This window comes from Pristis pectinata, chromosome 33 (genome assembly GCF_009764475.1).
Source record: "Pristis pectinata isolate sPriPec2 chromosome 33, sPriPec2.1.pri, whole genome shotgun sequence".
Lineage (NCBI taxonomy): Eukaryota > Metazoa > Chordata > Chondrichthyes > Rhinopristiformes > Pristidae > Pristis > Pristis pectinata.
Window position 1 is genome coordinate 10807057 of NC_067437.1, and position 13836 is coordinate 10820892.

A 13836-nucleotide genomic window follows, 5' to 3' on the forward strand; every position below is an offset into this window, starting at 1 on the left:
GTTACAGTACCAGCTATGGCCAGATCAAGAAATGGAAACTCTCCAGCTTATTTGTACAAACTACATAGAGCAACACAATTTGTTAATGAACCAGTGATTTTATTTTTCCTCTCTTAATAAGTACCTATCCTGGTTACAGAATGCATAGTTCAGATTTTCATTTTCTAATTAAAAGGCAATGGCACCCACTAATGGGATGATTTCTCCACCCCACCCCCCCCCCCACCCCAACCACCCATCCCTCTCCCAACATGGTAAAAAGTCAGTATCCCTTTAAACAAATTTTTGCAGGCCATTTTGTTTAAATGATGAAATACATTCATTTTTTTGATGTGTGTCAGTCCTGCCTCTCTCTCACTTCTGTTAAAATTTATTTATACATTACAGTGTTGTCACCAGTATTGCAGTAAACCGTAATGTACTCTTGGCCACTCAAACTATTGCAAAGTTCGAAGTTCTGCTTTCCCAAACATAACACTCTCCCTGGTTACAACCCAAGCGGCATAATACTGGGGTGAAGTGCATTACTGCCAGTTACAAATCAGTGCTGATAGAGATGGGAACAATTTTAAGTGATGAATTAAAACAGCATCACAGAATGTATTGGCTTAAGTACTAGTTTTTTTTTGTTTCCTATAGTGTATTGGCACCATTACGCCAAGTAATTCTAGTGACAACACTGCATTTTCTACACAAACACGCGCGTGCACACACACGCACACACAGTATCCCTACAGAAATCACTCTCTGCTGCTGAACCCACCTTCAACCCAGAGTAAAGATGGTTTGGATGATGATTTTGTGTTTTTTTTGGATGAGGCCAACCAACCACTCCATCAGACGGGGATGGCGTGTTCACAGAAGAGAAAAATGGCATCAAATTTCTCTTTCCCCTCCCACCACCCCCTCCCCAATCTCAAAAAAAATAGATGGATTATCCAGTTACCTATGGCAACCTATTGAGTGGTCTGCCTCAAAAAAGAATTAAAAGCTTCTTGCCAAACTCAGGCAGATGAGCCAAGTCTGCAAGTGTTAAACCCACTGCCGCCCTGTCCGAGGAGCCAGGCATCCCACTGCATGTGCTACAGGGTTGCCATGCCAATATTTAACAATATAAGAAGCGACAGTCCGATAGCACCAATACTGAACTGGTACCGGGGGCAGGCACGGTAGGAAATCAGATAACCGAATACCAAACAGACCAATTATCCCGACCACCTAGTTCCATATATATTTTGTTTCTTCAAAACCTATCAAAATACGCACATGCTTAATGTATGACATATCAGCAAAATCTTCTGCAAATGTTCTAAATTGTTCATTATATAACATTAGGATTCATTTATAAAAAAAATTTGAGAAATCCTTGGAACCACGGAATTTAAGATTTTTATATATTTATTTATATATATTTATATATATATATAATTCACAGTACTATCAGAATAAGTTTTTTTTAAAATCTCTTCCTTCTTGGTTGCCGAATTCTATACTAGTCGAGTGATAATTGTAAAGGTTTATGTACAGGTCACTTATCTGCAACTGAAAAATAGTTTCAACTTCTCCTGAGCAGTTCTGATATGCTGCCTCCTTACTGCACTCTGTAACTGACTGCTGCACCAATAGCCAACTTACACAGGAATCCTGGGCAAGACCACTCTGCAATTTGCACTGAAAGGGGAGGGTGCCTCACTAACTCTCTCCATCACACTGTTGGTGATTAGTTACCCCAGTTCACCAGGCACCGCATTTTCTAATGATACCCTGTAAACTCCAACAAAAACGAAGTGTTTATTTTCATTAAATTTTGTCATGGTGCAGCAAAATAATAGACATCACTCTCTGAGTCACAGCAATTGAATCAGGCAAGTGTAAACAGTGTAATTCAATCTCTTCCCCACCCCACTTCATGATGGATTTTTAATGCCTCTTTGTACAACATAGAACAATGCAAAGGGTCATCCAAGATGCACCCCATTTTGTGGGCAACACGAGATTTAATGGTAACAAGGGGGAAGGGAGTGGGGTGGAGGGCAGCAACTGGTCTAAAGATGAATGCAATCTACTGTGTAATCAAAAAAAGTATCTGATGTAGGGAGGAAGGAAGGAATAAATAAAAAACAAGGGATGTACTGGGAGTGCATCACCACATCTTGGAAAGAGTGCAACAGATGGAGAGGATGAAGGCCCTTGCCATGCACACAGTTTAGGTCAAATTATGTGCGCTATTCTAACAAAGATAATCCCTAAATTAAACTGTATAAGGATTGAACCCCCCAACAACAACCCCCCCCCCCCCCCCCCACCTTCAAAACAATCCATGAATCTCATTTTCTTTATCTGGTGTTGTGACAATGGACATAAACTCACAGGACAAGTTCCTTACAAAAAGCAATTACCGGTAGTTGTACCTCTTCCCCAGACTGTGACTCAACTCACCAGGAGAGAAAGACAAGTATCAGCAACTGAAAGCACAGCATGCAGCCGCTCTGTGAGTTTAAACAGCCACAGAGGGGTGTAGAAAAGAGGGAGATTAAAAGTTGCATGCCACATGCAATTCTAGAAAGAATTCTTTACGAGTAGGAGCCAGTTCTCTCCCCAATCAAAAGCCATTAATACAAAAGAAATCTTTAATTATAGAGTAAATTCACTGTGCAATATACACACACAATTGGATTGATGAAATCCAAAGCTTTCTGATACTGTCTACTTAAAGGAAAATTCCAAAACACAGCTGATTGTCTCCCCTTTAAAATTGGGAGTTTTATTCAGTCAGATCCTAAGACTCTGATTACTGCAACCACCTGTCATTGGGAAGGGGAGATGGAGAAGCATAAAAGGCAATTGTCAGAATTGTTTTTGTTACTTAACAATTTTCCGTGCACAAAATTGTTAAGTCTGCAATCAATCACCCTGCACCTCCCCCCCCCACCCACAAAAAAGGAGAAAGCAAACAATGAACGCACCCTGCAAATATCGTTGGAAGAAATAATGGGAGAGCTATGCCCTGGATCATACAATGTTAACTGAACGATAATATTCATTCAATATACTAACACCTCTTTGTCACAGCTATTGATTTCCTTTTAAAATAAGATATTCTTTCAAAAAGGCAGAAATTCTTATCACTGAATTTTTCTTTTCAGTCAAAGTGCGATATCCTTCACAAACCTAAACAGCCAACTTTAGAAGCACAGCAAAGTGGCACTGTTCCATTAGAAAGACGTGGCATCCAATTCCCTGCAAAACCCCGTTCACCCTAATGTGGCAAGGTCTTGAATCTCCCCTCCCCCCCAATATTCCTCACACAAAATTTTAAAAATTATAGAAACGATGAATACTATCACCCCCAATACAGCCGTGCATACAGATGAACTGTGCAATCAAACTAATAGCAGCACAATGCATTCCCAACTCATGCAGGTCTTAGGAAAAGGGAGAAGCAGGATGTTAGCAATGCAATCCATACCCAGACAAAGGGAAAGCCTAACAGTTGCTTCCACATTCCAGTCAACTATACCCGAGCAAAGTAACCAAAGACGATGGATGAATTATCACCAACTCTGGTGGGAAGTTTGAGAGCAGTTTTCTGAATCTGATTGTACTAAGATCCCTATTTCATGTAGGGCCCTCATCCTCTACTAACAAATGTGAGAAACAGGTTCCTCCTGATGCTCATGCTGTGGCCCAACCATTTACAGCCAATAAATAGTACAGGCAGCAAAAGACATTAACATTGCATTTTAACATACACAAAAAAAACATAGCATGGAGACTACAACCTTCCTGGCTGATGATAGCACAAAGACAAGGAATCAAGATACTGAACGCCCCATGAAAGGACTCAATCAGATAAGTAGATCCAGTTTAAAAGTGTGCGGAGCGCAGATATGGCTGGTGAAATAGGGATCAATGCTCCTCTAAGTCAGTCAATGGTAATGTGCTGGGATCACTTGGACAGTAACGATGATTAAATGGTAAGCTTACATTTGGATCTGAGCATCTTTTCAGACATTACTCAGGGACTGCAGTGGATCTGCAACAGACTGCTCAATAATCTTGAGGTTTTAGGCACTCCTTCCAGAAAGGGTAATTAGGGCTGTGGGGTGCTTTTGATCAAACTGCCATGAAAGACAGTACGATATCGCCAAGAGACTGCCATATCAGAAAGGGCACCAACTTTCTCTCTCCCCCCCCAACCCCCCCAAAAAAAACAGGCCAGAGAATGATGGAGGAGTTTAGGTGACACCAACCATAAAGTCGACATCAGATGAAAAAGAAACCATAAGATAACAAGATTTGCTGAGGAGAAACTAATTTTACAAGATGTAAAGGAGAAAGCTAAGTGTTTAAAGTGCCATCGCATTCTGCCAAAATTGATTCCCCTTACTCTTAACTGTGGGCATTCAAACACAAGGCAAATTTTGCACTTTTTTCCCCAAACCCTCCCAAGAGCAATTTGTAGCAAGTTCTTCTACATTGATTGAAGATCTGGAAAAAGTAACTGATTGGAAACTCAAGTTGATTCGTATTTTCTAATATAGTTGGATATAGAAGCTGGTTATTGTTCAAAGGCTGATGAACAGGAGCAATATTTGCAAACACCCACCCCCTTACTTAACAGACATTTGCCAGTATCTGGTATTTTCAGGTACAGTTGTATGCAGACATGGAAGTGAATTTCTTACCAGAGTGGTGAAATTTCTGCCCTGCACTGCCTTCCCCCCACCTCCCCCCCCCCCCCCAACCCCACCTCCATATACATTACAGAACAATGCAGAATTCAAGACAATTAAAATGTTCAGCAGGGGCTGGGTTGTAGGAGTAACCAGCAGGATAGTCAACAAGGAATGATAAGAACCTATGACAAACAGAAAATGCTGCAACTTAACAGCAAATTTACTCTTCAGTCATTATCCGAGAGAGAGGTTCAGGATAACAAATTTTAGGCACCATCTGAAACCTATCATTTAAGGTGCTGGGGCTGTGTATCTGCTACAATTTCTACTTGGCCTTACAGGCTTCCTTCATTGCCACTATAATAAACAGACATTTGTATGGCTCCCATGGGCAATGTACAGTAGGGCTCTGGCATATGTGTGCTTTTAAGCAGTGTTTTATTTTGTTATAAAGCAGCGTTTTAAAATTCTCAGTTTATCTGCAAATCTTGCTTCTCTCTGGTCTATTGCTGGACGTACATCTGTGATTAGCTGCAGTGCAAATGCATCCACAGTGGCAAGTTGTAAAACCTACAGGGGTTGTGTGGGGTGGGGGTAATGGCATTCAAGTCCTGCTGCCCAAACCCAGTACAAAAAATGGTAGTTGTGCACTTACTGAGTAAATATTAGCTTAGCAATTATCAGGGACTTTAACATGCATTCAGAAACCACCTCATAAAATAATTATATCATCAATAATGATATTAAAAACAGAACTTGTTTCAGTTGGGAAGATATAACAAGAAAAATCTTTGCAACATAAGCTTCAAATCACTTAGGAGGAACTTCTGGGAAATTATTCCATGAAACATGATATTCCAGGGTAATTATTATCCTGGAGTGGGTGATCAAGCAATAGGATTACTGCAGGATACGTCTATGTTTCAAAAATTCCAACAATGAAATGGGCAAGGATGAGGTGGGTGGGGGGGGGAGGAAGGTGAAGTGTGATGTGTGCAATGCTGGAGACCGATGCCAGATTGGTTTCTGTTGTAGCATTTGCTAGTCACCTAGATTTCTGAAGATCAAGCTGCTAGTAACTACATTAGTGTGAAGTACCAATGCTCAGCTGCCAAATTACAATATTAAATGCTGCTGGTCAACATTAAACAGCACCATGCACTACAGCAGTATAGCAGAGAAATTGAGCCCCCCCCCCCCCCCCCCCACCTTTTACTGAGCTCCCCAAATTCCCACCTTTCTGAAGTAATATAGTACAAAGAGTGGGTCCTGAACAATTTAAACAATTGCTAGCTTTTCAACCAGGGCCTCTGAATATCACACAAAATGCCTTTACCAAGATGGAACAAGCCAGGATGGTGCACAGAATGGGGAGAGAGTAGGAAACAAATTTGTGCTTTTTTTTAATTAATCACTTTCCTCAATTTCATGAAACAATACTTTGTCCTGTTTGAAAATAATTTTGGCCCTCTCCCCCCCCCTCAAAGCACAAAGCAAATCAGGATAGTGAAGCACAGTGAATACACCCTGACCCAGGCTAACTGTTCCCAAACTCTCAATGGATTCACTAATGGCTTGCTTAAAGACAGCAGTAGATGCAAGGCAACTTCACTTGCCACGTGTACTTGAGTAGAGGGTTCCATCTATAGGGTGCCCATTTTACAATGGGTCTTTGCACATTGAGAAAGGACTGGTCAAATATTTAATGTCATATTGGGTAAACCACTACCCTCCATCCTATCCTTTCTCTACCTATATTTTCTCCAGGATGAGAAGAGTTGCTCTTGCCAGTCAAACTGAGTGTGAATAAAATTGTGTATGCATATCATTTCTAACCCAAATATTCCAAAAGAACTGCTAATGAGGTATTACTATTTAAGTTGATTTCTCATAATTAGACAGGTTTGGAACTGGTGCAACAAATAGACTTAAAAATCTAAATCTCAAAGTCAAACATCAGCTTTTTTTTTATTCCCTCTTAAAAATAAACAACATTTCGGGAACTGGCTTTTCCCCTAAAAATTCCTGAGAACTTTCTTTAAATTTTAGGAGGAATTAAAATAATAGAAGCAAAACAAAAAGAAAATGCAAACTAAAATAAAAACAACACTGTTAAATGCTCCCAGAGTTTTTCATCTAAAAATACGAAACACATATTTTTGGTCTTTTATTATCCTGTTTTGATGGAAGAACGGTTTCATGTTTTTTTTTCTGATTTCAGACTTTTCAATGCCTTGGAAAAAGAATAGGACTGTGCCGGCAATATTTGAAAGTAAGTATTTAAAAATCAGTTATTAGAACAGTTCATACAAATTAGTCGAGTCCACACTCTCAAAATAGAAATGTGGATTAAGTGCGATGGAGAACAGGTAACATCACTCCCTAATCCACCTCATTTTGGATTAGTCGATATGAATGTTACCTTAGTCAGTGGAGTGAAAGTATTTTGCAGCCTTTGGTGACTATTAAAATATCCAGAGTCTCCACTAATTAACAGAGCATGGGTGGCTGCATCAGATACAGTGCCCAGCAATTTAGTACAGTATCCCCGTTCTTCCAGACCCAAAGGTCATCAGACTATTCAATCAAACTAGACAATTTTTTTTTGTTTTAAAAATGCAAGATTCTTCAAAATAATTCAACAATTCGACACAGCCCTAAAGATTATGTAAACAGGACAAGGCCAAACACTTGGACACCTCCCTAATATTCAGAATTTTACCACTCCACAAGGTGCTGGAAGATGAGCAAGCACACAGGAGTGAGGCGCATGTGGGTGGGTGTGCATGTGTGCATATAAATGTGAGCTAGAACTGGGGAAGAGGTGGGGTGGGATAAGCATGGTAAATGCAAAGATGCAAAGTGACAACATGTCTGTATGAGTGGGGGAAAGGCAAAAGCTTCTACAGGTTGGCTGGTTGAATCAGAAGCTAGATTACAAGAGCAACTTTTAATTACAGCCACTTTTAGTCACTGAACTGACATGACACGGGTGTGCCTCCAAACCCATGGTGAAGACTTTCAAAGAATGATGACTAACTTCCTTCCCTTTCCCCTCCACTGTTTGTCACTGCCCATTACCTATTACCATGCAGCTCCTTCTCCCTCATACCCATTCTACAATGCTTTACTTTGTTTATAAAGAAAAAAAAATTAACACTACAGCAAAACACAATGAGGACAATTAAAAAACAGAAAAAAGGTGCAATACTTATAACAACATTAACAACAATTTTATATATAGTTTTCTAAACAAGTAAATGCTTTTCTCACTAGATTCACCCAAGGGGACTTAAAACATGAAGGGTACGAAATAAAGGAAAGCACACACTGCTTTTAAACTACTAAAGAACATTCATACGTAAACGTTTATAACTTTTATATAGTGATCGACCAGTGAACAAAGGTACTGTTCCTCCTCTCTGTGTTCGGCATTTATCTACCATTAATTGGGACCCAGTACCAGCCTGTACAGCAGCAAGACTATGAAACAGTCTGCTACTTGTTGAGGTGTGTGTGTGTGTGTGTGTGTGTGTGTGTGTGTGTGTGTGTGTGTGTGTTTTTTAAGGATGTGTGCCAGTCTCCAACACAACTGCTGTATACTCAATACAACTGATTAAATGATTTGATTCCAGAGTGGGTGAAATGTGATAATGTCACTAAAGGAAAACTGGACAGGAGACAGACACACACCCATTCATAATATGCGCCTGATGTAACATTTTAAAGAAATACACTTTCAGTATCTTTAAATTAAAGTTTAAATTGGACTTTTTGTTCGATGTTGTGGACACACCAGGTCTGTTTAGAATCCTAGTTGTGATCCCTTAATGCACGTGCATCATTGCTCTGCATACGCATGCAGACATGCTCAATGTTTGGTGTAAACAAAAAAAAATGCTAAAGCTATTCCTACACAGTCTGATGAAACCTTAAACCTAGGTTTACAGCAACATTTGTTTGCATACTTCAGGTCAGCAAGTACACAGAATGGCCACAGAATGTCTTGCTGTTACAGATGGACTATAATTTCAAAGAAATAACCTGTATGGTTTAGGGAAAGGAGAATGAGCTGCACACAGCAAGGGTTATTATAGCCGTAAGCAGGGCTGTCCCCAGAGCTCGGTCCTATTCCAAAATCCCTGTGCAGTTACAGAGAAGCTCTTGTTAAGAGTGGAGATGCTGGGGACTGTGGGATGTAAACAGCTGGCTGTAAACCAGTTTCGCAGACTTGTGCCAATGAGGCTTTGTGGGTGGCTACAAGCCATTTTGTGAAAGTGTCAATTTACAGGCAGTACAGGTGAACGTAGGAAGGCTCAAGCCAGCCAAGCCAATTGGAAAGCTACATTTCTGCTCAAAGATTAAAAAAAAACATAAAACATATACAAAAGGAGGGAGGACTATATTCAAAGGAGTTATTTTTATTAAATTACGGCAACACCTTCATTGGATTAGCTAAGTGTTTTGAATACCTCAAGGGGGAGAGGACGGGGAAAATGACCGACCTGCCAGGAACCCCCTAGTTTACAAAATGATAAAGCTTGTTACAGTACACAATGCAAGTCCCCCCAACACTTTGAAACTGAGTGCAACATGTAAATTTAACTTGAAAACCTCTACACTAAGTTTTCTAACCTACATTGTTTTTAAGTGCTTATGTCATTTGAGTGTAGCATTCAGAGGGCAGCACAGCCCAGAGAGAAAGAGAAAGGGAAATAAAGATACTACTGCGATGCTAAACAGTGACGCAGGATAAACTACCGACAGCACATGTAGCGCCAGCAATACAGTGATGAAATGACACCATAAGCAGGGTGATAATATCTTCATCAGCGCATGTTTTAGGGGTGGTCAAGATTGTGCTGTGCTATCACTGGATGTGTTACAATTTTCTACAGAAAAATACAGTAACCAAATCTTAAATAGAGCGCAAAATAAGCAGCATTGTAGCAAAGGGCTGGGAACATCTTAATTATCAACTGAAATTAGTTAAGACAACCTTTGGTTGGACAAGGGAGGCAATGGGCAAAATTGGAGTGGAACAGCATCTCCTTGGATTAAAGACTATAACTTTCTGGGAAGTGATAACCTAAGTCACACTCAGAGCCTTAATCAATCAGAGGCACCTATGATCCTAATATCACTCTCCACACGTCTATCAGGAAGTGGAGGTTAATGTTGTCGAGATGCCATTTTTTCCCCTCCTTAAGATTATAAGTCTTGCTGTGCCAATGACTTAACAGCCCTTTGCAACCTTGCCCAAGCAGCCATTATTCATCCTTGACCCTAGACAATGAGTGTGAGCTGGGTATTCAACCACAGAGGGCATTGCAGCTAAGTTCAACCCTGACCCAACCTCAAAGCCACACATACAAAGGGTTGGTTGACTGCCATCACAAATGGAAACTATGAATGATTTCTCTTCTGACCCTCCAACCAGCTCATCTACGGTGGTAGTGGGGGTCATGGAGATCAATTTAAGCCCTAGCACAGCAGCCTCTGTGCCTGAGAATAGCTAATTCAGCACTGACCAGAAATCAAATGGAACCTCTCTGGTCTGTGTGATTTAGTAGTGGTCCTGGTGGTGTATTTTGTTGTCAGGGGAGCAGTTTAAGAATCTGTGCTAAATTCCAACCCCACACCATCCCACAATGCAAGTTTGACATTGGTAACTGCCATGCCCCAGCCCTCAAGGGCTGGCACATACAGCACTGGTACGGGTGCATAGTAATAGCCTGTAACTTGTACATCTAATAAGTGACTGCTAGGCTCAATATCCGTCCTGGTCAATCACTAGCTTTAATACGTGAGGTTCTGCTGCGTCTCCGCTATTGCATGTCAGAGGACGGAAACGTGCCCAGTGCAAAAAAAAAGTTTTTAAAAAGCCTGTTTTGTGTTTTCAGTAAATATCCTGTTGCAACAACTTCTCAATACGGAGGGGGAAAAAAAGATCATGTAAGGAAAAACTATACTACCTTTTTAAAAAACTTATTTATTGTGTGATGGTAAAGTGTACTTCACATTTTTAATGTTGGCGTTCATGATTCAAGTATTTTGAAGTGTGATATGTTTTTTTTGTTGTTTTTTGTTTTTTATTTTTTTTGATTAAAAAAAAGTAGCCGAAAATTAGGAGGGAGGTGTCTATGTGCACAAAAGAGACTGTGGATGACCCCCTTAATTTGTTTCACTTTTTTCTTTTTTTTCTCCTTTTTTTTTCTTTAAACTTGTCTTGAAACTTATTGCAGTTTGAAAAAAAAAACACATTAGTGCTGCTGTTCAAAAAAGTTCACGAGGTCACAGGTCAAAGGTTGAAAGCTTAAAAGTTCAAATTGAATCAGCCCCTCCACCCAGGAGGTCGCCAGGTAGTAGGGGCGCTGGACTGCCCATTCGGTGCGAATCGTCGGAATTCGGGGCCCCCCACAAGCTTGCCGTGTAGCTTGGGGTTGCCCAAAGTGAGGCTCCCGCCAAGTTCCCACTACCCCTGCCCACTCCTCCGGCACTGTTCCACTGTCCCAGGCTGGCCCGGCCACCGAACGAATGCAGGCTGCTCCCAACCGGATCCATCTGACTCTGTCCTGTCTCCAGCGTCTGCCAGCCTGGGGAAGGTGTGGATAACTGACCTTGTGCAAAATAGCGGTTGACTTCCTCTTCACTGACAAACTCAGCAAGGATGGTAGTGTTCCCCAACACACACCTGCAGAAAATAATAGAGAACTGCTTTGAAAGGGAAGACATGGCGACAAAAAACTGCTCAATGATTTTAATGGTGAACAAGAGGTATTTTCTTTAATTCTTTTGCTTTCTCCTCACTAATTTTCTAATTTACTTCCCTGAAAGTGGGATTATTAATTCAATCAGCAGCATCCTATTAATTATTGGATGCATAAACCCAAGAACTAAATGATCCTTTAGAAAGAACTGGGATTTGGAAAACTCATCCTGGGATGCAGCAAGGTTAAGCTGAATGAACATGACACACTGTTTACCAGAGACTCAATTTTACAGAAAATACAGCAGTGGTTGACCTAGTAATGTACATCATTCCAATTAATTAACACCATCCAAAGCAGAAAAGCAACATCCCATTGAAGCAATGTAGTATTGCAAGCCATAGAAATAGAGGAAAAAAGTGCTGAAAGTGCATAGTGGATTTTTCAGCATGTGCGATAAGCTACGAATTTTGATGAAATGCACTCAAATCGTGGCTTTAACCTGCCCTTTCCCTTTCAGATACTGGCTCTTCTGTTTGGACTTCCAGCATTTTCTCCTTTCATTTGTGCTTCCCAGTATTGGCAGCTTTTAAGCTCCAGCAGAAAGAGCTCTTTTCTCATTCCAGGTGAAGGTTCACTTGCAATTTTGCCAATTTGAATTGTGTATTTCTGTATACATTCTCCTCTGTCATCAAAATTCTAAACAGAATGCAATGCTGAAAGGTGGGCTGGTGTCAACAGTTTGTGAATAGATTGCTCTCACCTTCCCAACTAGAGAGCAATTCAGTTCGCAAAGGAGGAAGCAGGCAGTGAAATAATCTTACCATTTCAAAGCCAGATACTTACATGTGCAGCGCAGTCTGGGCCTTGGCAGCCTCTTGCTTGGTACTGTAGCGGACCAATGCGGTGCCGTGCGTCAGGTTCAGGTGGAATGTTATCAGCGGGCCATGCTGCATGCAGATTGTTCGGAGAGTGGAGCCATCAATCTGAGGGAAGCAATGTTTAACTTAAATGAAAACTACCTTCTTCTATTGCTCCTCAAAACTTCTGACAGGAGTATAGGGCCTTCCTCCAATGATAAATATGCGTCACCTATCCAAGTGATGTCTTTTATACTTGAGCCTACAGCAAGTGTTGCAGACTTTTCCATTGGAGCTTAATGGTGGAGCTCAATCCCAATACCCTTCGTTCTAGAGTCATCTGCTCTGCATCAATTGCCAGCATAAGCTGTGATCTCTTTTTCTGCCCTGCCAGGGCCTTAATTCTGTTTCACATGGCCCAAAAACACATCATGCAGCTCATCCATTGAAAGAACCAAAGCACAGCTCAGATTAATTCTCTCAACCAAACAGTAAAGCTTTCAAATGCCCTGGAGCAATGCCCTCCATTTTTTCAATTGACCAAAAGCCCTACATTTGGAGAAGGCTAATTTTGATGGTATTAGACAGGAACTTGCAAGGACTGATTGGGAAAAGCTGTCAGCAGGTAAAAAAAAAGGGACATATGGCAAGTGTGAGGCTTTTAAAAGCGAGATAGGGAGAGTTCAGAGGCAACATGGCAGGATTAGGGAACCCTGGCTGACAAAGGATATTGAAGCTCTGGTCAGGAAAAAGGAGAAGGCATCTGTCAGGTATAGGCAGCTGGGATCGAGCAATTCCCACGAGAAGTATAATAGATGTAGAAGTATGCTTAAGAAGGAAATCAGGATGGCAAAAAGGGGACACAAAATATCCTTGGGAGATAAGGTAAAGGAGAATCCTAAAAGATTCTGTAAGTATATTAAGAGCAAAATGGTATCTAAGGACAGAACAGGTCCCCTTAAGGATCGGTGTAGTCATCTATGCTGGAGCCACAGAAGATGGAGAGTTCTGAAATGAATACTTCTTGTCTGTATTTACTGTGGAGAAGGTCATGAGGCTAGGGAGTTCAGGAAAGAACTGTGATTATGAAACCAACATTATGAAAAGTGTTGTTGGCGCATAGAGCTGGATAAAGCCCCGAGGCCTGACAAAGGGATATTGTAGGAAGCAAAGGAAGAAACTGCTGGGGCTCTGGCAGATATATTTGTATCATCGTTAGCCACAGGTGAGGAACCAGCAGATGAGATGGTGGCTAACGTTGTGCTTTGATTTAAGAAGGGCTGCATGGACAAGCCAGGGAACTACAGGCCAGTGAGCCTAATATCAGTGGTGGGTAGGTTACTGGAGGAGATTCAGAGAGACCAGAACTATCTGTATTTGGAAAGGCAAGGGCTAATTAAGGATACTCAGCATGACTTTGTGTGGGAAATCATGGCTCCTGAATTTGATCAAGTTTTTTTGAAGATATGACCCCTGTTAAGGGCAGGGCAGTGGTTGTTATCTACATGGACTTTAGAAAGGGCTTTGACAAAATCCCATATGGTAGATTGGTCCACGCAGGTTGGATCACATAGGATCCAGGGTACT

The 13836-nt window shown here is 41.1% G+C and overlaps 1 protein-coding gene across 3 annotated transcripts in view; it reads right to left on the minus strand.

Moving 5' to 3' along the window:
- Positions 1 to 249: 249 nt before the first annotated feature.
- The window catches only part of tnrc6ba (trinucleotide repeat containing adaptor 6Ba), a 166157-nt gene continuing 152570 nt past the window's right edge, over positions 250 to 13836 (minus strand). For all 3 annotated transcript variants that reach the window (XM_052043407.1, XM_052043406.1, XM_052043408.1), the window contains 2 exons: positions 12236 to 12375; positions 250 to 11373 (listed from right to left, as the gene is read on the minus strand). In XM_052043407.1, the coding sequence (XP_051899367.1) occupies positions 11004 to 11373; positions 12236 to 12375 (510 nt within the window). In that variant the 3' untranslated portion in view covers positions 250 to 11003. The remainder of the gene's footprint in view (positions 11374 to 12235; positions 12376 to 13836) is intronic.